At 38.9% G+C, this 23,216-nt stretch overlaps 1 protein-coding gene and 1 long non-coding RNA gene across 2 annotated transcripts in view; one reads left to right on the forward strand and one right to left on the reverse strand.

The window, feature by feature from the left end:
* The window catches only part of LOC128563207 (uncharacterized), a 147,599-nt gene that overhangs the window by 34,870 nt on the left and 89,513 nt on the right, over nucleotides 1-23,216 (forward strand). The window lies entirely within an intron of this gene.
* FABP12 (fatty acid binding protein 12) lies at nucleotides 490-8,758 on the reverse strand. The gene is made up of 4 exons (XM_053558402.1): nucleotides 8,605-8,758; nucleotides 5,993-6,165; nucleotides 4,133-4,234; nucleotides 490-628 (listed from the first exon to the last, which is right to left on the reverse strand). The coding sequence occupies exons 1-4, from the start codon at nucleotides 8,675-8,677 to the stop codon at nucleotides 554-556; spliced, it is 423 nt and encodes a 140-aa protein (XP_053414377.1). The 5' UTR covers nucleotides 8,678-8,758; the 3' UTR covers nucleotides 490-553.

The following is a 23,216-nucleotide window of genomic DNA, read 5'->3' on the forward strand; positions in this document are numbered from 1 at the left end:
TACAATTCCTCCCAGGGCTAATACTGCATGACATTTGGTGCTAATGAAACAGAATATTCTCCTCTGAAGTGGCTTTCAGTGATAATGGTAGTGGTTATGAGGTTTTATATAATAATGGTTAGATATTATATTAGAGTGTCAGCTATTGCCTTTGGTTCTAAACATGTTTCTTATCCTTTCACACACAGTTGAGGTTGTAATCTGTAAGGTATGCTATGTATCCTAACTAGTTTATAAAACAATTAATATTATTTTCCCAATGTCATACTGATCATGTTGAATTTAGAGGATAGACATAAAAATGCATAATGCCTGTTCATTATCATTTTCATTAAAAATTAAATGCCTGTTTGAATATATTACTCCAGCCCTGCTTTGGCAGCCATCCTGTTTCTTATAGCTGCCAGTGCAAAAGTTCTATATAATTTAGGCATATTTGACAAAGCAAACAAACTTTTCAATGCCTATGCAAAGCATAAGAACAAGTCATAATATTTTACTTTGCAGTTTTATTTAAATGACCTCAGTTGTTTGGATCATAGCCTGAGAAAGCTTAAGGGTTTGAGGCTATGTTTTCTGGGACTCTCTCGTATGTCCGTGTGCAGATAACATCATTCACAGCACTTTCCTAGAAGACAAAAGAAGGATGAAATATTTCAGTACTGTTAGTGAAATGAACTTTTAGAAAAATGCAAACTAAGTAATATCCGTACATAGATTCTTTAAAAGTCTTGGAAAGAGATCTATATAGATTGTATGTAGGACCTATTTGGTAGCCGATTTTGTTGCATTATATATAATATATATGGAAAATCACACAAATATAGTATATATGGTAAATGTGTAGGGAATATATAATGCATATATGTGTGTGAGTATGTATACATTTATATGAAGAAAGCAAAGAGCAGTTTGGAATTTTATTTTATTAAAATATTTTAAATGCCTAGCCGGGCGTTGTGGCGGGCGCCTATAGTCCCAGCTACTCGGGAGGCTGAGGCAAGAGAATCGCTTAAGCCCAGGAGCTGGAGGTTGCTGTGAGCTGTGTGAGGCCACAGCACTCTACCGAGGGCCATAAAGTGAGACTCTGTCTCTACAAAAAAATATATATATATATATATTTTAAATGCCAACATTTAAGCATTTATTATTTCATGTACTCTACATTTTTCAAATAAGCATACTAACTTACATTGATGTAGTATTTTACAGTTTTCAAAGCATTGATACATACACATATTTAATTCTCTTAGAAAATGTCTTATGAAGACACTGTCTACATCTTGAAGGCAAGGAATCTGAATTTTGGAGAGGATAAATGACTTGTCCAAAGTCAAAGTAGTATTGACTGGCAGAGATGGAAATCCACATTCTTAGATTCTCAGTCTAGTGTTCCTCCTAATGAACTATGAAGCCTGTTTATTGCCTTTATCATTATAAACAGCAATAATATCAGTCATCCTTGGTCTTCCCCTTCTGACTTTATAAGAAATAAAATGTACTGTTCTTATAAAAAGAAAAATATATCCCTGTATTAAGAAATAAGGTTATATGTGTGTGAATATATGTGTGTGTGTGTGTGTGTGTGTGTGCATGTATTTTTTTTTTGGTAGAGAGAGTGTCTCACTTTATGGCCCTCGGTAGAGTGCCGTGGCATCACACAGCTCACCGCACTTAAGTGATTCTCTTGGGCTTAAGCAATTCTCTTGCCTCAGCCTCCTGAGTAGCTGAGACTACAGGCACCCACCACAACGTCCGGCTATTTTTTTGTTGCAGTTCGGCAGGGGCTGAGTTTGAACCCGCCGCCCTCGGTATATGGGGCCGGAGCCTTACCAACTGAGCCACAGGCACTGCTCAAGGTTAAATATTTTTTTATTATTATTTTTAAAATTAATAAACTTTATTTTTTAGAATAGTTGTATGTTTACAGTAAAATTGAGCATATATTAGAGTCCCCCCATACATCCCCTTCACTATCATTAATATCTCACATGAGTGAGGCAAATTTGTAAGATTAATGAACCAATATTGATACATTATTAATAAACTGATAAGAATAGATACCGCACTTGATCTTAGCCTGAAGGCTGAGCAGCAACGAAGTGCCATTATCAACTAAAGTTCACACCCTCCTTTAAGCTTTACTCTTTGCGTTGGGAAGTTCTATGCGTCTGATAAATGCATTGTATCACTAAAATTCCCACCGATTCACCCCTCGTTATCTTCTCCCAAACCCTAGGAACCACTGATTTTTGTGTGGTCTCTATCGTTTTGCTCTTTCCACAAGGTCAATGAGTTGGAAGAATACAGAACACAGGCTTTTCAAATTGACTTCTTCAATACCAACATGCACTCAAAGTTCCTCTTTTTTCTTTTTTGTGACTTCATGGCTCATTTGTTCTGATTGCTAAATATTATTACATTATATGGATGTCCACAGCTTATTCATTCATTCACTTTTTGAAGAATTCCTGGTTGCTTCCAGTGTTTGGAAATTATGAAGAAGGCTGCTATAACGATTCATGTGCAAGTTTCTGTGTGGACATAAGATTTCAACACCTTTGGTAGGAGAATTTGGTTGCAAGACTGTATGGTAAGATTAACTTTGTGAGAAACTCCCATACTGTCTTTCAAAGTGGCTGTACCATTTTGCAGTCCTTCCAACAATGAATAACCATCCCTTTTGTACCATACCCTTGTCAGCATTTGGTGTAGTCAATTTTTGGATTTTAGCCACTCTAAGACGTGTGTAGTGGTATCCCATTTTCATTTTCATTTGCAATTCCCTAATGACATATGACGTAGAGCAACTTTTCATGAGTTCAGTTGCCATTTGTGTATCTCTTTGATAAGGAATCTGTTCTTTTGCCCATTTAAAAAATCTTGTTATTTTCTTCCTTTTTTTTTTTTTTTTTTGAGACAGTGTCTCACTATGTTGCCCTCCATAGAGTGCTGTGGTATCACAGCCGGGTGTTGTGAAGGTTAAATATTTTTAAGCCTCTATATGAATCTTGCATATTCCCTTGGAACTATTATTTTATATTATGTCAAAAAATCATCTCTTTATTCATTTCGGTGTAGGTGGGGGTTTAGAAGGAAAATAGTCATTGGCACACATCCTTCCCCTCTGTAGAACTGGGAAAGATGCAGGAAGCCATCCTGAAAGGGAACAGGATGGATTCCACAGAGTATAGAGAATTAAGCCAACTGAATTTTAATCCCAGAACCACTACATTTTTCTACCTATATATTCTTAAATAAGTCAGTGTCTGAATCTCAGTGTCATTACCTGTCATATGGGCTAATAAATATTACCTCACAGGATTATTGAGAGGATTAGGTAAATAACAAGAAAACCGAGGGACATGGGCTGGGTGTGGTGCCTCACACTTGTAATTCTAGCACTCTGGGATGCTGAGGCTAGTGGAGTACCTGAGCTCACGGGTCGAGACCAGCCTGAGCCAGAGTGAGACCTCGTCTCCAAAAATAGCCAGGTGTTGTGGTGGGCACCTGTAGTCCCAGCTACTCAGGAGCCTGAGGCAAGAGAATCACGTGAGTCCAAGAGTTTCAGGTCGCTATGAGCTATGACGCCACAGCACTCTACCAAGGCCAACAAAGTAAGACTCTATCTCAAAAAACAAAACAACAACAACAAAAAAAAAAAAAAAAAACCTAGGGACGTGATAATAATTTAAGAGTAAGTATTAGTTCTTACTTGTGTTAACTCATTCATAGACCAAAAGGATACCTCTCCAGTTTCATTAAAATTCCTTTTCATTTGATATTGAGTTGAAAGAACAGTGAGATATGAATCCTGGAAGGGAGCAGAGGATTAGCAACAACCCTCAATTCCTGCTAACGTCTTTATTGCACAAATACATGCTTGCATTGGTTTATCTGTGAGTCAAGGAATCAGATTTTTAATAATACTTTTTCATTTTTTACTTCTTCAACCCATGCACATTTTATGATATGAATGATTATGCATTTATCAGATAACATTTTTCCTCATTCTTACAAAGTAAGAGAAAAAGAAAAATGGCATTCATCATTGTTTTAGAACAAGTTATTTGAGTGATTTTTTATCAGGGTTGCAATAGATGAGAAAAATAATGAAAACCAGTTCACTCACCACCACCATTTTTCCATCCACCAGTTTCCTTCTTATGGTGGCTTCCTTGCCATCCCAGTCCTGGATTTGAACCAAAGAGTCATTATCTAAGGTCACTTTGCTCTGAAAAATAGCCAAAACAAAATTCAGATCAGATTGTCATACTGAAAACCAAAATTTCATTAGGTGCTAAATTCTTTTTAGCCATTGTGATATTCTCAGATAGTTTTGAATGTGTTTACAATGCCATTTATTTTCAAGACTTGTTAATAGTAAATTTGTCAGCTAATTCTTCTGGGGAAAAAAGTTTGGCAAGAGTAAAAACAATATCTTGAAGAGTAAGTGATACTTTCTTTTTATTTTTTACTACATAGATGGAGTGCCATCTTTTTGAGTAAAAAATCATACCTAAGGGGTGGCGCCTGTGGCTCAGTCGGTAAGGCGCCAGCCCCATATACCGAGGGTGGCGGGTTCAAACCCGGCCCCGGCCAAACTGCAACCAAAAAAAATAGCCGGGTGTTGTGGCGGGCGCCTGTGGTCCCAGCTGCTCGGGAGGCTGAGGCAAGAGAATCCCTTAAGCCCAGGAGTTGGAGGTTGCTGTGAGCTGTGTGAGGCCACGGCACTCTACCGAGGGCCATAAAGTGAGACTCTGTCTCTACAAAAAAAAAAAAAAAAATCATACCTAAACTTCAATTTCAGAAATACATCCTTCTCTTTGTACCGCAACAATATTGTCCAGTTATTTCTTTCTAGTAGGTGTTTTTTAAATTTAGCACAGACATCTTTATTAAACATTTTCTATCAAAAATTTTCTCCCATTTTATATGTACAGGAATTTAAAGTTTCATATTCATTTAGTAAATGTCATGATAATGGCATGAAAGTCTCATTCATTAGGCTATTACTCTTCATACAGCCAAAAGCAATCCTCAAGTTCATTTGTTCAAACAAACAAATATTGAACAACTGTCATGATCAAGTACTGAGTTCTGTAAGATGGGAAATCCTATCTTTGAGAAAGTTACGTTCTGGTGCAGGGAAACAGACAACAAATAAGAAACACGTGGGTAAATTTTGTATTTTGAATAAATAACATATTTCAGTTGGAGCCCATGAGATACAAGTGAAATCTCTGTGTGTCACTTTGAGGTGGAGGCAAAAAAAAAGGCCTGTGTCTCTTTCCCTAGCTTGTTGACTGAAAAGCCTCGAATCTCCAGATGAAGCATCTACAAGGTAATGGAACCTCATCTGGCCTGGATCTCTGAGAGATTAAGAGTGGCAGACACCCTATCCACCCCAACTCATTCATACAAACAACCCCACCTCTACCCCAACGTGGAGGACTGTGAGTTGGAGTAGAGGTGGGGATTTTTGTGGGAATGGATGTTTGTGTGCATGTTGTATATGGACTGTGAGACGAAAATAAATGCCTGAGGCACCGAGACCTTGTGATTTCATTTGTTACCATGGCCTGCCTATAGCAGCTAATAAGTCTAATTCATCGCAATTCTGTGTGTGGCAAACTGCTACAAAATGGAAAGGGAGAAGTTTTGTTTCTGAGAGAAATAAATATTAATCTAAGGAAATGATACTTAAAATGTGTTCTGTTAAGCATTGCATGAAATTCATTAAAAATGCAATTACAGGTGTCTACCCCAGACATCAGAGCCACTGGGGATGGGACAAAACGGTAGGTATTTTTAGCTGTCCCAGGACATTTGTGTATTATTAACATTTAGCAACTTCAGAATTAGGTTTTAATGAAAAGCTTACCATAAAGACTTTAAATATGTTCTCTATAATTGCCTGCTTGCTTTGGTTGATTTCTTACTAATACACATATTCTTATAAAATTTAACTGGCTGGATATTGTAGCCTCACCTTGGTTTTACGGCCACTTGGTGTGGTTTCCTCAAACTCTTCTCCCAGTTTAAAGGAGATCTTATTATTTTTAAAGATGCTTTTGGTTTTTATGGTGATCACTTCTCCATCTGTACTGATGGTCACTCTGGGTTTTGCCAGACAGCCCAGTTTCCTGCTAGCTCTTCCAATTCCTGGAAACCGGGTAAAAGGACATATACTTAAATTCGCTGTTGGCTCCAAGAATTCACATTATCTGTATAATCTCTGCTAACCAGGAGGTTTGTGTGTTGACAAGATTTAATGCTTCATGAATTCACATATCTAAAACTAGTAGTTCTACCACTGTATGTTTTTTTTTTTTTTTTTGTAGGGGGAAAAAACCTTGTATTTTGTACACAAAAAGTCAGTCTCTAGTTGTTGTTAAGTGATTGAACTGTTTCTCTAGTCCAGTGGTTATTAATCTTGTTGATTTATAGACTGCTTTGAAAATCTGATTGAAACTATGGACCTATTTCTCTATTTTGAAATTATATTCATTCACAAACAACCAAAATACTTTCATATGTATTCTTCCAGATCTTTAGCTCTTCACTTACATTCTTATATGTACACAAGAGTTTCTTTCTCTATTATTATTATCTTCAATGTATTTTTATTACATTAAAAATATATTGCAATATATAACATAAATTTTCCATTTTAACCATTTTAAGTGTATAATCCAGTGACCTTAAATGTCACAATGCTGTGCAATCATCACCACCAGATATAAGACTTTGAAAAATATAAATATTGTATCTATTGTTATTCAACTTGCTTTTTCCTCTAATCTGTCTGTCTTATAAATATTTTCTAGGTCAGGATATATAGATATATTTATTTGTAGCTATATGATATTCCATAGTATGTACATACAAAAATTTATTTTATCTAGCTCACTATCCATGAGCAATTAATTTGCTTCCATTTTTGTTTTATAGTAAACAAAATTCTGCAGTGAATGGCCTGGCATACATAGCTTTGTCTATCACATGTAGGAGTATTTTCTTTTGTGTGTGTGTGTGTGGTTTTTGGCCAGGGCTAGGTTTGAACCCGCCACCTCTGGCATATGGGACCGGCGCCCTACTCCTTGAGCCACAGGCGCTGCCCAATGTAGGAGTATTTTCAATAGAAATGGCACTACATACACAGCAATACCTAAATGAAATTTATAAGAGAAGATATATTGGAGAAATACTATAAATGTGATTCATGGAATTGATATTGTAAAATATGACCATGAGATGTGACAAACTGGATAACAGTCCCCAAAGATATTAATATCCTAATCTCTGAATTTTATGAATGTTACCTTACATGCCGAAGGGGACTTTGAAGATGTAGTTAATTTAAGGACGTTGAGATGGGGAGATTATCCTGGATTATCAGAGTAGACCATACATATAATCACAAATTTCTTTTCTTTCTTTTCTTCTCCTCTCCTCTCCTCTCCTCCTCTCCTCCTCTCCTCTCCTCTCCTCCTCTCCTTTCCTCTCCTCTCCTCTCCTCTCCCTCACAGAATCTCATTTTGTCACCCTTGGTAGAATACTATGGCATCATAGCTCACAGCAACCTCAAACTCTTGGGCTCAAGAGATCCTCTTGCCTCAACCTCCCAATAGCTGGGGCTATTGGTACCTGCTAAAACACTCAGCTATTTTTAGACATGGGATCTCTGTCTTGCTCAGACTCGTCTCGAACTCCTGAGCTCAAACAATTAATTGACCTCAGCCTCCCAGAGTGCTGGGATTACAGGATTGAGCCACTGCTCCCAGCCCACAAATTTCTTTATAATTGGGAACAAGAGGGTCAGGTGTGGTAGCTCATGCCTGTAATCCCAGCACTCTAGTAGGCCAAGGTGGAAGATTACTTGAGCTCACAAGTTCAGGTTTGAGACGAGCCTGAACATGAGAAAGACATCATCTATATTAGAAATAAAAAAATTAGCTGGGCACCTGTGATCCCAGCTACTAGAGAGACTGAGGCAGGAGGATCACTTGAGCCCAGGAGTTTGAGGGTCAGCTAGGCTCATGCCACCACACTCTAGCCTGGGCAACAGTGACAGAGTGAGACTCTGACTAAAAACAAAGCATAATAACAACGACAATCAACAACAACAACAAAAAAAACAATAAAAAAAAGAGGGCGAGATGAGGGATGTTAGACCACAGAAGAAAAGATAGTGTGAAATGGAAGCAAAGATTGGAGTATTGCAGCTACACGCTAAGGAATGCCAGAGCCCCCAGAAGCTGGAAAACAAGACCTAAAGACTTCCAAAGATTAAAGCAAATATTTGTAAAATATCCTTGTTTTTAATAATTCTGTTTTTTTGTTTTAAATCATTTATTAAATCATTCACTGTTTAGTATATGGTACACTCATATTTTGTTTATGTAAATCCATGGTAAATTACATAAGGGATTATGCAATTCCAACCTAGCTTTGAACAGTCTTTTGGTGCTCAATCAATATTTATTTTTTCTATGTGAAAAATCAAAGGGTCCAATAATAAAATTACCATCTACAAAGCAAATTCTGTACTATCAAAACTCTAATTTTTTTGGCTGTGATAAGCAAGTAAACATAGCTCACCCAATTCTTTCATATATTCTTGGAAATTTTCACAAGAAATGGATTTCCATGTTCCTTGGAGCTGATCAACCATTCTGTCTGAAATAAGTTGATCTCAAAGAAAAGTAGCTTCATAGGGATATGTATGTTGTTGTTTCCTGCAATAGTAATGGAATCTATTTTTAATACAATTTTGCATAAAAGTGCAATGAGAAAAGTCAGGAGAAAAAATAAGAAACTTTCAATGTTGCAGTTTTCCCTGAGTACCATCAAAAGCAGATAAGCTCTTTTAATGTAAATTAGGAAGAAAAGGAAAACATGGTAGAGTGTTTAGTAGGCATAGATATAACTTTTCCAGCACTAATTTAGGCTTAAAACTAGATGTTACTTCCCTTCCCTAGCACCTGCCACGCACAATGCAACATACACGGGGTGGGGTGGGGGGTCCCTGGCCCACTAGGCTGTGCCACGGGACTCCAAGGACTCTCTCATTCTCTGACCATGGGTGATGCAGAAAAAAGCTAATTTGTTGGCCTCGTGAAAATTTAATATTCTCATTCCTGATGATTTAAACCAAAAACCAGATAGACATCATAGATGGTATTTGTTATTGAAGTGAAAAATTTAGTAAGGGATGGAAGGACCATTTTAAGCCATGTGCATACTGAGCAAGAAAAATGGAACGGAGAATAAAGAAAGAGATTGTGTTGTATGAAGTTTAGAGAGTGATCAACATGAGAACACCCAATATTTTCTTAGCAAATCCTCCTTAATTTAGGCCAGTTTCTGTTTCTTTTAGCTTTCACTGACATTCTGATGTTCACTAATGTGTGTAAGAAATCAGAACAGGGGACAACAAGGAATATAACAGCAAATACACAAACTAAAGGGAAGGAGACTCCAAATATTAACCTAAAGGACAAACACACCCTTTTACAGTGGCCCCTGAGGGCCTTGTTGTTATTCTAGGCAGAGCTTGATGTCCATGTGTTGGCACAGAGTTATTAAGAAAAACCTAAATTTTAAAACTTTTTAAAATAAGAACAGGGATATGGACTTTTATAATAATTCTTATTAAAATGTTAACTTTCCAAATTCCAGTACCTATAGAGGCCTGGACAAGTGCCTTACTGATAGTTATTCAAATAACATTTACAGAGCAACTAGAATTATCAACTTAATACAAAGGCTAAGAAACTTTCTATACACTATAGATTTAATATCCAGCTGACAGGTAAAAATAGCACACTTTCTTGGTTAGTTTTCCATTCCTAAGTAAGGCAATGTAACATTATGATTTTTTTTACATTAATGTATACAATTTATAAGGTTATGTCCATTCAGTTAAACACTCATGAGGCTGAAGCTCGGAAGTGATCCATCACTAAGGATACTGTGGGCACTAAAATTAGGCACAGAAGGCATGAAAACTCTCAGCATTTTTAAAGAAAGTGTTGTCACATGTGTTGGATGCACACTGATCCTCTATCCCAAGGAGAATCCCTGACTGAAAATCAGCTCCTTGAAGAAGGTGTCATGCTGGGAGAGCTGTTTGTCTCTCTTGATGGCCGATTAGACTAGCAGAGGCGTCAGTAGCTGAAGCATGACACAGAGCCTGTGTGTGGCCTGTCTCTCTGCCACCGCAACCCCCCCATTCAAGTGTCCATCCTGTCACCTCAGAGACTGGCTAATGTCAACTGGCCTAGACATTTGTCTACTTGGTGACAGTGATTCTTCTGTGATGGGTGTTTTCTGGTGTTCATTAATATGTGAGTAAAGAATCCTCACACGTAATGCCCACTCCCATATGTCCACCCACATACCTTCACAACAAACATCTTTGTCTGCAATTTTTCAGTCTGTTCCTTCTAATCCCTGGCCAGCTTATCTGACTGTTCACCTTTATCAATGAGTATATATATATATATACACATACATTACTGTCTCAAGCCACTGCTCCCTCCACACAAAATGGGTAACAGGTGTACATGTATATACTCTGAGCTTTGTCCACTGAGGTGATTTTCCTTCACCAGTTCCTCAAGCCCCCTCCCACCTCAAGTGTATTAAAATGACTGTTCATTTTCTTTTCGTCCCTCCACACACTAAACTGACCAACCCATTGAAGTTCAGGATTTTTCTCCTCCTTTAGCTGGTCACATGGGACAGCCATATTGTCCTAGGCATCAGGTGAGAGAAGGATACCACCATGGCCATGGTGGGTGACATGGGGATCTGGGCCACCTGCTCAGGCAGTTACCTTACGACTTCCAGTCTTGGTCAGGCTTGATCCTTAGATGCACAATTTCAGTCTTAAGATGGACTGCTACTGGGTCTGCCTGAGGTTATGGCTCATGTGTTCAGTAGAACCCAGCTCATAATGGACAGTTCCAAACACATTGTTCCTTGGTGTCCTGTAGTCAAGAATTTTGTAGACACGGCTCCAGTAACACACGTGGCAGTATTTTTTAAAAGGCATATGAGTCTCTGTTGTAGATGGCATGGCTTTGCTCCAGGACCTCAAAAGTCTGTGTTGTGGTGCTTATATGTGTGTGTGTACACATACACACACAGCAAACTGCAACTTTTCCTATCACTAACACCTCCAACATCATAAAGTTTGCCAAGCATAAACCCTAAGCGCCTGAAAACCATTTTCTGCTCCAGGCCCCACTCAAAGCAGGGAGGCTTTCACATGACCCAGTATGTAGGGTGGAACACATTCCTAAATATGGACTATGTCACCACAATAGGTAAAGGGTCCTACAAGACTTTTGGTAGAAGAGGCAAAATACAGCAATTTTTCTGAAAAGATATCTTTACATGCCACAGAACCAAACTGGACTGCCCCGTCACCAATGGTGGAAATTTCCTCAATCATCACCAGCCCTAACTCCCATACTCGGTACTGTATGTGCCTTACCAAGGCCTCCAGTGTGCGAACCACTCGTGCTTAGCCTCCCTGATCCACATGATGTTGTGCAAATGTCCAGAAGCCCAGAAGTCATCAAATTACATTATGACAGAGAGTTGGAGTTAACATAATCCTGGGACAAAACTGTAAATATACAGAGGATGCCAAAAAATGTGTATAGATTTTAAGAAAGGATAAAACTGTATTAAAATTGTAATACTCAAGGCATGCTTGACTTCTGCAATTGCATGAGGTTCTCAAACCTAACTCACATGTATCTTTTATTATTGATATATATTGAGTATTACAATTGTAACACAGTTTTTTCCTTTCTTAATATGGGTGTACTTTTTTGGCACCCTCTGTACATGCATTTTTGTCTGTTCTATGTAATGGAAATGGTTTCTGATCTTTCCTGATTGGGGAAGAAAAGAATGTCAAATGCATATCTTCATACCTTGTACCTGATGCTGTGATAATCTGCACTGGCAAAGCTATCAAACCAAGCACAGTCGCTGCAATTGCGGTTGTTAGTTGAGTTTTCAATAGCCTAGGAATTCTCCAAGATTCATTTCATTTTTGTAGTGGGTGGACTTGTGAATTAATCACTGCTATGATATGGACCACTACACCCTCAGTTCTTAATTCTTTACAGTAGCCCTAATTTCTGCCATTCTTCCCCATTGCCCTTACCAAATAGAGTATTTTTTGATTCTCCACCTTAGCCCAAACGGGAGAAAGGTAGGAGTGTGGGAGTGAAGTTTCCTGAGCTTCTGCTTTGCCTTCCCCGCTCCGATAAGCCTCGTTTGTTTCTTGAGGATTCAAGATCAAGGTCACTCTGCAGCCAACTGAGCCACCCTCACTATACATTCAAAGTCTATGGGAATGGCCTCCGGATGAGTCCACAGACACACTGGGCCTACTGAGAGCTCAACTTTGGCCAAGATTCTGTTTATTAGCTAGCAACCCCCTCGCCACCCCCTCAGGTCTTCCCTCTTAACATGATACTTTGGAGCTCTGTAGATCGATGTTAAGTCAGAATACCCTCAAAATAATCTGGATATTCCTCTTTCCCCATTGCATATGTTCTCAAGTAAATATCAGTCTCTTTTGAAGAAAATGGGAATAATCAGCAGTTGTTTTTGTCATGGCATTTCAGGGCTCTTTCTCCTGCAGGCCAATAGCATTTAGGTCTGAAACCTGTCTTAGGTCTGACATTTGGGACAAGAATCACTACTTTCTTTTTATTTTTTAAATTAATTTTATTTTTGGTTAGAGTTGGAGCATTGCTAAGTTTCTTAGGCTCTTCTTGAACTTCTGGTCTTAAGCAACCCCCACCCTGGCCCGCTGGTCTCAGCCTCCTGAGTTGCTGAGATTATAGTCATGAGCCATCATGCCTCACTAAGACCATTACTTTCTATAGGGTGACTGTCCTTGCCTTTTTTTGATTGCACATGGTAGGCAAAATCCTTAATGTCTATCCATTTGTTTTTACTACAGACTCAAAATGTTCTTTTAATCATCTTTATAACCCCCTCCAGGTCAAACCCTCTTAGCTATGGCTTGAACCTTGCCCCTGTTGTCCTAAGTGCAATGCCCTGGCCTCTAGCAGTCACGTGCTGCCATCTGACCCGCATTGCTTCAGATTCTCCTCATCCCCCTTGCCGTTCATGAGCCAAACTCTATACAACCCTCTAAGCAACCCAAAACACATAGTGATACTGTGGTCCCTCCCTTGGTAAACGGTATTTTCTGGATTCTCTTTTGACATGTAATCACCTGATTGCTCTTCTATCACATATGTATATAAACATATACACACACCATATATATTTTCTCTTTCTATAGAAAGTCATTGTGACTGTGTTGATACATAAAAGAAGTACAGGTTGCATACCTTTCCTACAAAAAAGGAGTAAAGAATCCCACCATATCAGAGTCTCCAGGCTTTGGCCATATTGAACTTGAATTATTTCATCTGAGAAATCTGAATTGTATTGGAGCCAGACAAGGCATGCTATGCACTCTGCAGATACCGGTGTTCAAGAAAGTCAGGTCTTAATCATTTGCTGTTCATTCAACAAACCCTTGAGTGCCTACTAAATAAAAGTCTCTATGCTGAGTCTTTCCCATCATTAAGTAGGTATCGAGAGAGAAAGATCCAAATGTTTCTAACGCTATGATAGAGAATCTGAAACTATGCTAAATTCCATAATGTGTTAATGGATATCTAGTTATATGGTAGGCAGCTAGAGAACAACTTGATAATTTAGGGCAGGGACTAAAAACTATAACTCATATGTTAAATCTAACTGCCACCTGTTGATAAAGTTTTATCAGAACGTAGTCATATTTAGTCCTTTATGTATTATCCATGGCTGTTTCCACACAACAATGCAAAGTTGAGCACGTATAACAAATAATGTATGACCTGCAAACCCTAAAATATTTACTGTCTGGCTCTTTAAAAAACAAGGTTTGTCAACCCGAATTTGAGAGTCTCAAGTCTGATTATTTAAAACTGGGGATCACAACTTATCAACTGCTATATTTGTTGCTTTGTGTGCTTGGGGTAGAAGAGTGGTAGATATGACTTTTTATTTTTAGCTTTTATATCAAGAAAAGATATTTTTATAATTATGTCATGGATAATGCCAACAGAAAATTTAACATAATGACCCAAACCCTGGCATTTTATAAAAGTCACATGAGCTAGTTATTAGTCAAGGATAGGTGACATATTTTTAAAATTTTCTGAGAGTGCTACAAAGCAGAAAGACACAAGAATTAAAAATTAAGTAAGCAAGAAAGAAACAGGGTAAGAAAAACTTCTCTACTTTTGCCTCTTCCTGAGCCTAAGTTCAAGACTAATGAACCTGTTAAATTATAAAGCTTTCTTCAAAAATAGCCCTCAGTGCCTTTACAGTTCTCCCACTTTTTTAGTCATCTTAGTGATTTGAAACCTTCAAGTTTTTCATGTGGTTCCAATGTACTTAAATCAAAATCATGCTGTAAGAAAAAAATCTATAATGGTTTTTTAAAGAAAAATGTATTGCAAATAGGGAGATGACACTACCAAAATGTAAGCGTGGTGGCAAACAAAAAATAGTGACTTAAATATCTGCACAATTCTCTTCTTGTATTGAGTGGGCTTTGTAGGAAGGGCCTTAGTGGAATTTGGGAAGGGCACAGTCTTCCCTGGTCATACTCAGTGTTTGCTAGTTAAGGACAAGGGGAAGGGGCTGGAAACTTGGCCATTCCTGAGGCTCAGAGTCTACTACGCAAAAGAGCAGCCTGAGCAGTAGACAGGAAGCGGAACTGAGCAGCTAGGAGGGCGCACATGGGCACCCAGGAGAGTGGGAGGGCACTGATCATGCCCATGGTCCTCACACATTCACTTAGCGTTTTCTAATAGGGTTGGGAATTGCAGTGCATTGAGTAGTGTCCCCCAAAAAGATAAGTGCAGGTTTAACCCCAAGTACTGAACTTGTAAATATGATCTAATTAAGTTAAGGATCTTAAGATGAGATTGTATTGGATTTAGGGTGCAAAGGAGAGAGAGATTGAGACACACAAAGGCAGAGAGAAAGGGCACATGAAGACTGAGAAATTAGAGGGTGGCTATAAGCCAGAAAGCACTAAAGATCACCAGCTGCCACCAAAGCCTAAGAGAAAGCTGAAGGATGGATTTTACTCCAGAGCCTCTTATAGACTCCCAGCTCCTTAATTTTGTACCTCTGGCCTCCAAAACTGGAAGAGAATTGCTACCAACTTTGTAGCAATTTGTGGTAGCATCCCTAAGAAAGCAATGCAGGGAGAAAATAGCTGTAAAGAATTTGGGATTCCTTGATGTTTAAAATAGGGAGCTTATTTCCATTTTTTATTTTTATTTTTTTGAAACAGAGCCTCACTCTGTCACCCTGAGTAGAGTGCCATGACAAACTCCTGGGCTCAGGCCAAGCTACTCCTCAGTGTTTGCTAGTTAAGGACAAGCTATTCTTAGCTTGGCCTGAGTAGTCCTAGCTACTCCTCAGCCTCTGGAGTAGCTAGGACTACAGGCTCCGACCACCACACCCAGCTAGTTTTTCTATTTTTAGTAGAGAAGGGGTCTTGCTTTTGCTCAGGCTGGTCTTGAACTCCTGAGCTTAAGCAATCTACCTAGCTTGGCCTCCCAGAGTGCTAGGATTACAGCCGTGAGCCATCATGCTGAGCCAAGTTTATTTCCTTTATGTAAATATCTTTTAAACTTATTTGAAATTGTCTTTATTTTGCTGAATAATCTCTATTTTGCCAGTTAAAAATAGTAATACCAGTCATCATATTTACCAAAGATATAGGTGAAAGTAATTATGATTATGAGAATACAAGGCTAAATGATAATAGTAAATATTATAACTATGTAATAAAATTATATGAATTAATTTTTTCTGAAGCACATGTAAGAAAAGTATTTTCCTATTTTTCTATTTTTTTATCTCTCCTTTCCCATTGCCTCCCCTCAGTTTTTTATATATATAATATTCAGAATCTAAAATTCTTTGGGGTGAATATTGAAGGACTTAAGATGTAAATGATAAAACAAATTAATTGATGCTGGTGAACAGAACTCTGCTGTGCTTTATTCAGTAGACTGCTCACTCAGGCCTAGTCTTGGGGTTGGGGCTAGCTTTCCCATGCTATCCTCTTTTGAGCAATCCTGTGATGCAGACAAATCAAAATAAGAGAAAGACTTCCTGGAGGGATGAATAAAGACTGCAAGGTCAGAGGTAGGCAGCTGGAAGGCCTGTGATTCAGATCCTGCTGGGTTCCCAGGCTCTCCAGCCCTTTGCTTTCTATAGCTGGAGCTGTTGGAACCACACCTGCTGCCTGAGCACTGCCCTGGGACTCCCTCAATAATTACCCTTCAATCAGATTATTGAAGAGTAGTATTTACCCCAGTGGTTTGCAAGCCTGACTTGCATTTACAAAAAATGCCTACTCCTATGAGCCACCCTAGATCTTCTTAATCAGAATTGCCCAGGACAAGAGCTGGGAATATATATATTTTTTAAATTTCTCCTGAGCAATTCTGACCCAAGTTTAAGGGTGAGCAATTAAGGACAGATGCTCTAGAACAGCGAGTTCTCATAGCATGGACCTTGGACCAGGCATAGCATCATCACCTGAGAAATTTGTTGTTGTTGTTGCAGTTTTGGGCTGGGGCCAGGTTTGAACCCACCATCTCCAGTATATGGGGCTGGCACTCTACTCCTTGAGTCACAGGTGCTGCCCATCACCTGAGAATTTATTGGAAATGTAAATTCTTGGGCCCCTCCCCAGACCTGCTGAATTGGAAACTCTTGGAAAGAAGCCTAGCTTTAACAAGCCCTCCAGGAGATTCTAATACAAGCACTCAGACTGACTCTCAAGAACAGAGTATAAAAGGGGGAAAATACAACTCAAGAAACCTGGTAGATATCACTTAACCAAGTGATCAAGTTGAACATCTCCAGGGCAGAGTCATACTGACATTATGCACCCCTGAGATGATGCAATACGGAGGTGCCTCACTTCCGTGGTCTTCTTTCTACACACTATAACCCAATCTAATCATTATGTAATACTGACACATGGAGTACAAAATACTTTTCAAACTGTCAAGGTCATGAGTAATAAGGAAAACCTAAAAAACTGTTACAGATTAGGGGAAAACTAAGGAACCATAATAACCAAATGTAATGTGGGAAGTTGAATTGGATCCTAGAACAGAAAAGAACATTAGTAGAACAATTGGAGAAATCTCAGTGAAGTCTATAGTTCAGTTACTATTGTACCAATGTTCATTTCTTAGTTCTGACAAATATATGCTATAATATAAGATGTTATAAGGGAAGCAAAATGAAGGGTCTATCAGTATATTTGCAACTTCTCTGAAATTCTAAAATCATTCCAAAATTTAAAAAAAATTAAGAAGAAACCAAGGAAAATTAAAAGACAGAAAACCCTGTGATTCAAAGATCTGGGTCACCTGGAAGCTTGTTGGCAATGCAGATTACCAGAACCCACCCAGATTTGCTGAATCAAAATTTGCATTGTTCAAAAGACTCCTCGGGTGAAAAATATAAATTACAATAACATTTGAGAAGCTCTCTTTGCCATAAACCAGGCATTTAACATTGGCTCAACTTTGGACCTAAAATGTGTGCCAGATTTGATTTGTGATCTAAGAGACCAAAATAGATTCCCCTGTGTCAACCAAGATGAACCTTCAGATTAAGGAAATAAAAATTACCTTCAGATCAAGAATTCAGGGCCTGGTTGACATGGCAAATTTACAGCTAGGAGAAAAACCATGCCTTTGCTAAACTCACTAACAATAGGATTAATCAGGCTGATTTACAACCCAGGTCAATATAACTTTGATTCCCAGCTAGGAGAAAACCCACACCCTTGGTAAACTCTCTAACGATAGGAAGTATGGGTTGATTTATAGCCCAGATCACTACAACCCTGATTGGGACCAGCCTTACAAATCTCTTTTTCTGGTATGAAGCTGAGCACAAACTGTGTCCTGTATAGCTCATTTTTTCATGTTAAGAGCCATACATATTTCACCTCATTATCATGCTAAAATCCCACCTCAAAGTGAACATGGGACATGTGTTACATATATGTTTACCTATTGTGAATATGTCCAGCTCCCCTCATAAATATGTATAGTTTCTCCCCCAAACTTGCTGAGTGTTTATGAGGCAGTACCCGTGAGGTGAAAACACCACCTGTCCTTTTCCTCTTTGAAGAGAGAGCACCTTTGGTACGTATTGGACTGCCTTTTCCCAGTATGCAAACTGACATTATCAGTAAAGTTCTCCTTTCTACTACGCAGCCATCTTGGTGGTCCTTTGGATGACAGATTATTGAGTCATTTGTCTACTTTTGAGCCCCATACTCAGTTTGGGAACTAATTCTAACCACTAACTTTCTTCCTGACTCCCTAGGCCTCAGTCTTTGCATGGTAACACCTCTGATGATGTTCAGACCATATCTTGAGTTTGCAAGACATTTTTGATTTTAAATGACTGGATTCTTGCCTTTGATCTTTCACTCTGGCTCTGCTACCTGCCACAGATTTCCCTCTTGCTGACAGCCAGTCGGCCTGGTGTTTTAAGTACTGCCTCCCAGAAATGTCCCCTTACACCATTCCCTGTGTCTCCCTTGTTGAGCAGTGCTGGGATCTACACCTATTGTCACTATAACCTCAAAGGTTGTACTTTACTTGCAGAAGTATCTAAAGGACAGAACTTCCCCATTAACAGCTCAATGAAAAGGACAGGACTTCCAGAGGTACCATGTTTCAAAAAAAGTTTCAATAGGATCTGAGATCAAAAGTGATAGCTAGGAGCCGCAGGGGCCTGGGAATAAAACTAGAAATGTAAACAATTTCTTCTGTGGCCACACTTCTTTTTATTTTTTTCTCAGTGAAGTCTCAGAAGAAAAAGCCTACTGATTCTATAAAGATAGTTTGCTAATGGAGTGTTATAGAAACCAGCTAGAATGGAGAAAATGGAAACTGTTCCTAGAGCTGTTGGCCTTGACATTCTTCTCTTAGGGAAAGGGAATAGGGTAAATTGCTGAAGGTTAAAAGCCAAGAGAACCTACTCCTTGAAAATGGCCTAGTCTGTTGTAAGGAGGGGCCTGCTTTTTGTGGGATAACACTGGACACTCATGTTGTGGTACCTTGGCAAGTATCATCTCCATGAAACATTGTCTCAAAGGAACCAGTTTACATGAGTTTTTCAGGAAACAGGAGCATCAGAATTCCCAATGACGGGAGCAGCTGAGGCAACTCCAGAATGATCTAAAAGTTAAAACTAACCCTAGTGAGGGGCCATGGGGAAAATTTGTGGGATTCCATACCTCTCTGAGCCATGAAAGAGCTCTGGATGGGGCTGGATACTTCCAAATCTACAGATCGTGGGTAGGTCGTGGATAACCAACATGCAGCTCCCTGGGCTGCTGAGAGTGCTCAAGTCACAGTGACCTGGAGACACGCATTTGTGCCACTAATCCATACTTAAAAACACACCATTTCTAACTATTATGTGTGTTATTTCTTTTAATCTCTTCTGAAAAAAATCTAACCTTGTTGCTGATGAGCAGCAACAGGGCAGGATAGACAGATCAATATATTTCACAATATCAATGATTGAAACAGTTGTGAAAGCTGGAGAGACCAGAGGGGAAGGGAGGGCAGGAGCAAAGGCTACCTGCGGGCACTGACCCTTTGCCTCTTTGCTGCTATAAAGAAGGTAACCTATGACCTAATGGTTGACTTCGGTACCAGCTGTAGGAAGAAAGCCCACTATTTTATCAAAAGGCTTTATGGAATAGTCTGATATCATCTCCTACCTGAGACATTTCAGCTTAAAATTTTGACATTTTAGAGTCTAAAACTTGCAATGAGATATCTAGTAATGAAAGACATGGTCATAGAAGGCAGAGCATTTCCATCCCTGGCTTTGGGATCATACTTTGTGCAACGAATTAGCTTCAGGCTAGGCGGCATATGAGTAATTTATTCCTCCCATGTTAATATCAACTGTAAAATCTAAAGTGAATGATGACATTCCAGGAACAATTGCATATGATAATTCTTCAGCAGGTTTGGGCAATGTAGAGGGCTGTCATGAGAGAATACATCATCTCACGCTATTTTAATGATGATGGTTCCACTGGAAAGGAACACAGGGCAGAAAACTAATTTAGTGTCTGGACTCCGTCTTCACTCTGTCTTCACTCCAAGTGAAGATGATGAGCAAGTACTATTTTGAAGTTAATTTAGGAGATTGTTGGTAACAGATGAAGAATTATGTTTCAGAGAAGTCTATAAACAAACACTAACAATTTTGAAAAGTAATTGAGTTTCCTCATTCATCTATGAGTTTAAATATGAAAAAATTGTGTAATAAGATGACTGGAACAAAGTGACTCAATTGTTAAAGTTTATTTTCCTAGATGGTGAGGCTGTGGTTCAGCGGTTTTTTTTTTTCTGTTTGTCTATTTTTCTATAATTTCAATTTATGTAAAATTGTTCTATAGTTAGAAGAATAAATTGTCTTAAAAAATAAGATACATTCAACAACGATTTTGTGGGGCTGATAGGATGTGGGAGTTTACATCAGAAATTGTTGTAAATTTCCCTCCTAACAATGGCTCCAGGCAGAAAATAGGCCATCAAAAACAGTCTTATACAAAAAAAAAGAGATGAGTACATTTTTAATAGCCTATACTATAGTCAGTTTAAATTGTCAAAGAAGCAGTTGGCTTAATAGATCTGGAGCACAGAAAATAAAGATTAGGATTAGGACAAAAAAAAAAAAAGAGTTGGTCGTTTGGTGATGAAGTTCCTCCCTCTAGGTTAGACTGTAAAATGAGAGGTTTAGATACAGAGTAAGGGGAAAGCTGACATATGAGGAAAGATCAGAATAAAAACCAGCAGGGGTGACTGAGAAAGGGGGAGTATATTAGATTCCTAGGGCAATTGTAACAACAGTGGCTTACAACAGATATGTATTCCTTAGGAATTCTGGAGGCTAGAAGTCTGAACAGCAGGTATTGGCAGAGATATGCTCCTTCTCAGCACTCTAGGGAAATGCCTTCCTTGCCTCTTCCAACTTGTGGTGGTTCCAGGCATTCTAGGCTTGTGGCTGCCTCCCTCCAGTTTCAACTTCCATCTTCATATCACCTTCTCCTCTTCTCTCTAAGGAAATTTGTCCTTGGATTTAGAGTCTACCGAGATAATTTAAGATGATCTCATCTGAAGACCCTCAATTTATCTACATTTGCAAAGACTAACGTTCCAAATAAAATCATCTCTCCAGGTAGTTTTCTCCCATTAGGGTGTAGACATCTGTTTTTGAGGGCAGCCATTCAACCATTATAGGAGGCGAATGTCAGACAACTGTGATAACTATGTGGAATATTGGTGCGGTGCCCGTAGCTAAATGGTTAGGGCACTAGCCACATACACTGGGGTTGGTTCAAACCTGGTCGGGTCCTGCTAAACAACAATGACAACTACAACCAAAAAATAGCTTGGTACTGTGGAGGGTGCCTATAGTCCCAGCTACTTGGGAGTCGAGGCAAGAAAATCACTTAAGCACAAAACTTTGAGGTTGCTTTGAGCTGTGACGCCATAGCACTCTACCAAGGGCAACATAGTGAGACTTTGTCTCAAAAAAGAATAAAAAAACCTATGTGGAACATGGTCCCTTTGTGTCTTTGTATATATAAGTCAAGTGATGAGAAGTCCTGCAGTTTAAAAAAAGGGGGGGGGGACATGCTTAATTTGGGGTAACACACTTTCTCCAAATGCTTTTGTCACTCTCCTCCCAGGGTACAAACACCATGATGAATAACACCCACTCACAGCCCTCATAGAGTCCAGTGGTAGAGAGAAGTATGTAATCAAAATAACTACACTGTGCTGGTTAAGTGCTAAAACAGAAAAATATCTTAAGTATGATAGAAGCTCAGTGAGAGGAAAAGTAATATTTTACAGGATCAAAGCAGAGGTCAGTGGGTGGAAATTGTGATTTAAAAACAGGGGATGTGCTAGCACTCTGGGAGGCTGAAGCAGGTGGATTGCTTGAGCTCAGGAGTTCAAGACCAGCCTGAGCAAGAGTGAGACCCTGTCACTACCAAAAATAGAAACTAGAGGGTGTTGTGGCAGGCACCAGTAGTCCCAAGTACTCAGGAGGCTGAGGCAGGAGGATCTCTTGAGCCCAGGAGTTTGAGATTGCTGGGGGCTATGATGCAGTGGGACTGTATCGAGGGTGACAAAGTGAGACTCTGTCTCAAACAAAAAAAAAAAAAAAAAAGAAAGAAAGAAAGAAAGAAAAAGAAAAAACCAAACAAACAAAAGAGAAAACCAGGGTGTGTGTATAATTCCAGGAGAGGTTTCATGAGCAGTCACTTGGAGGCCTGGATGTGCTTATGGAGTATTTAGGAGAGTGAGATTTTGGGTATCTCCTGAGGAAGCATTGGGCATAAGTGAAAAAGAAGTTGTGGGGCGGCGCCTGTAGCTCAAGGAGTAGGGCTCTGGTCCCATATGCCGGAGGTGGCAGGTTCAAACCCAGCCCCGGCCAAAAAAAAAACAAATAAAAAAAAGAAGTTGTGGCAGACACTGGGGCTATCAGCAGAATATTGGCCTTGTCTGGAAAATTAAAGGAAGCAAAGGATTTGTTTGTTTGTTTTTTTTAAGTGGAAAGGGACATGATTAGATTTCTGTTTTAGAAAGTTTACTCTATGGGGATGATTGATTAAAATAGAAACTAGAGTCTGAGAGACTGATCAGTGTAAATTACTTTAAGGCAGCATTTTCAAAAACTGATTTATTGAAAACTGGTCCAGTAAAATGCTTTTTGAAAAGGTCTGTGATCAAGTAAGTTGAAAATCGATAAAGGTTATGAGTAGTCCTACAGTTTTTTTAAATAAGAGCCTGCTTAATTCAATGTACATTTCTCCAAATGAATTTGACCCTTGCTTCTCACAGTGTAAAAGAACAATACTCAATTATTTCTTGTCTCCTTTTTGTTAAAAAGTTTAATGTTTCTAATCACTTCAAAAACTGGTCTTCTGTTTCCCAAGATTGCAAATAGTGTTTAAAAAGTTTATTAGACTTAAAAAAGAAAGACCATATTATAGAGGTTTTGTCAATCCAGAGCACTCGAGGGCACTC

This window comes from Nycticebus coucang, chromosome 13 (assembly GCF_027406575.1).
Source record: "Nycticebus coucang isolate mNycCou1 chromosome 13, mNycCou1.pri, whole genome shotgun sequence".
NCBI classification, from domain to species: Eukaryota; Metazoa; Chordata; class Mammalia; order Primates; family Lorisidae; genus Nycticebus; species Nycticebus coucang.

Coding starts and splice junctions, on each gene's coding strand:
- FABP12 (XM_053558402.1), bottom strand. CDS start 8,677: ATGGTTGATCAGCTCCAAGGAACATGGAAATCCATTTCTTGTGAAAAT. Junction 6,166..8,604: donor AGAATATATGAAAGAATTGG/GTGAGCTATGTT, acceptor CCCGGTTTCCAG/GAATTGGAAGAGCTAGCAGG. Junction 629..4,132: donor TGGATGGAAAAATGGTGGTG/GTGAGTGAACTG, acceptor TTTGTCTTCTAG/GAAAGTGCTGTGAATGATGT.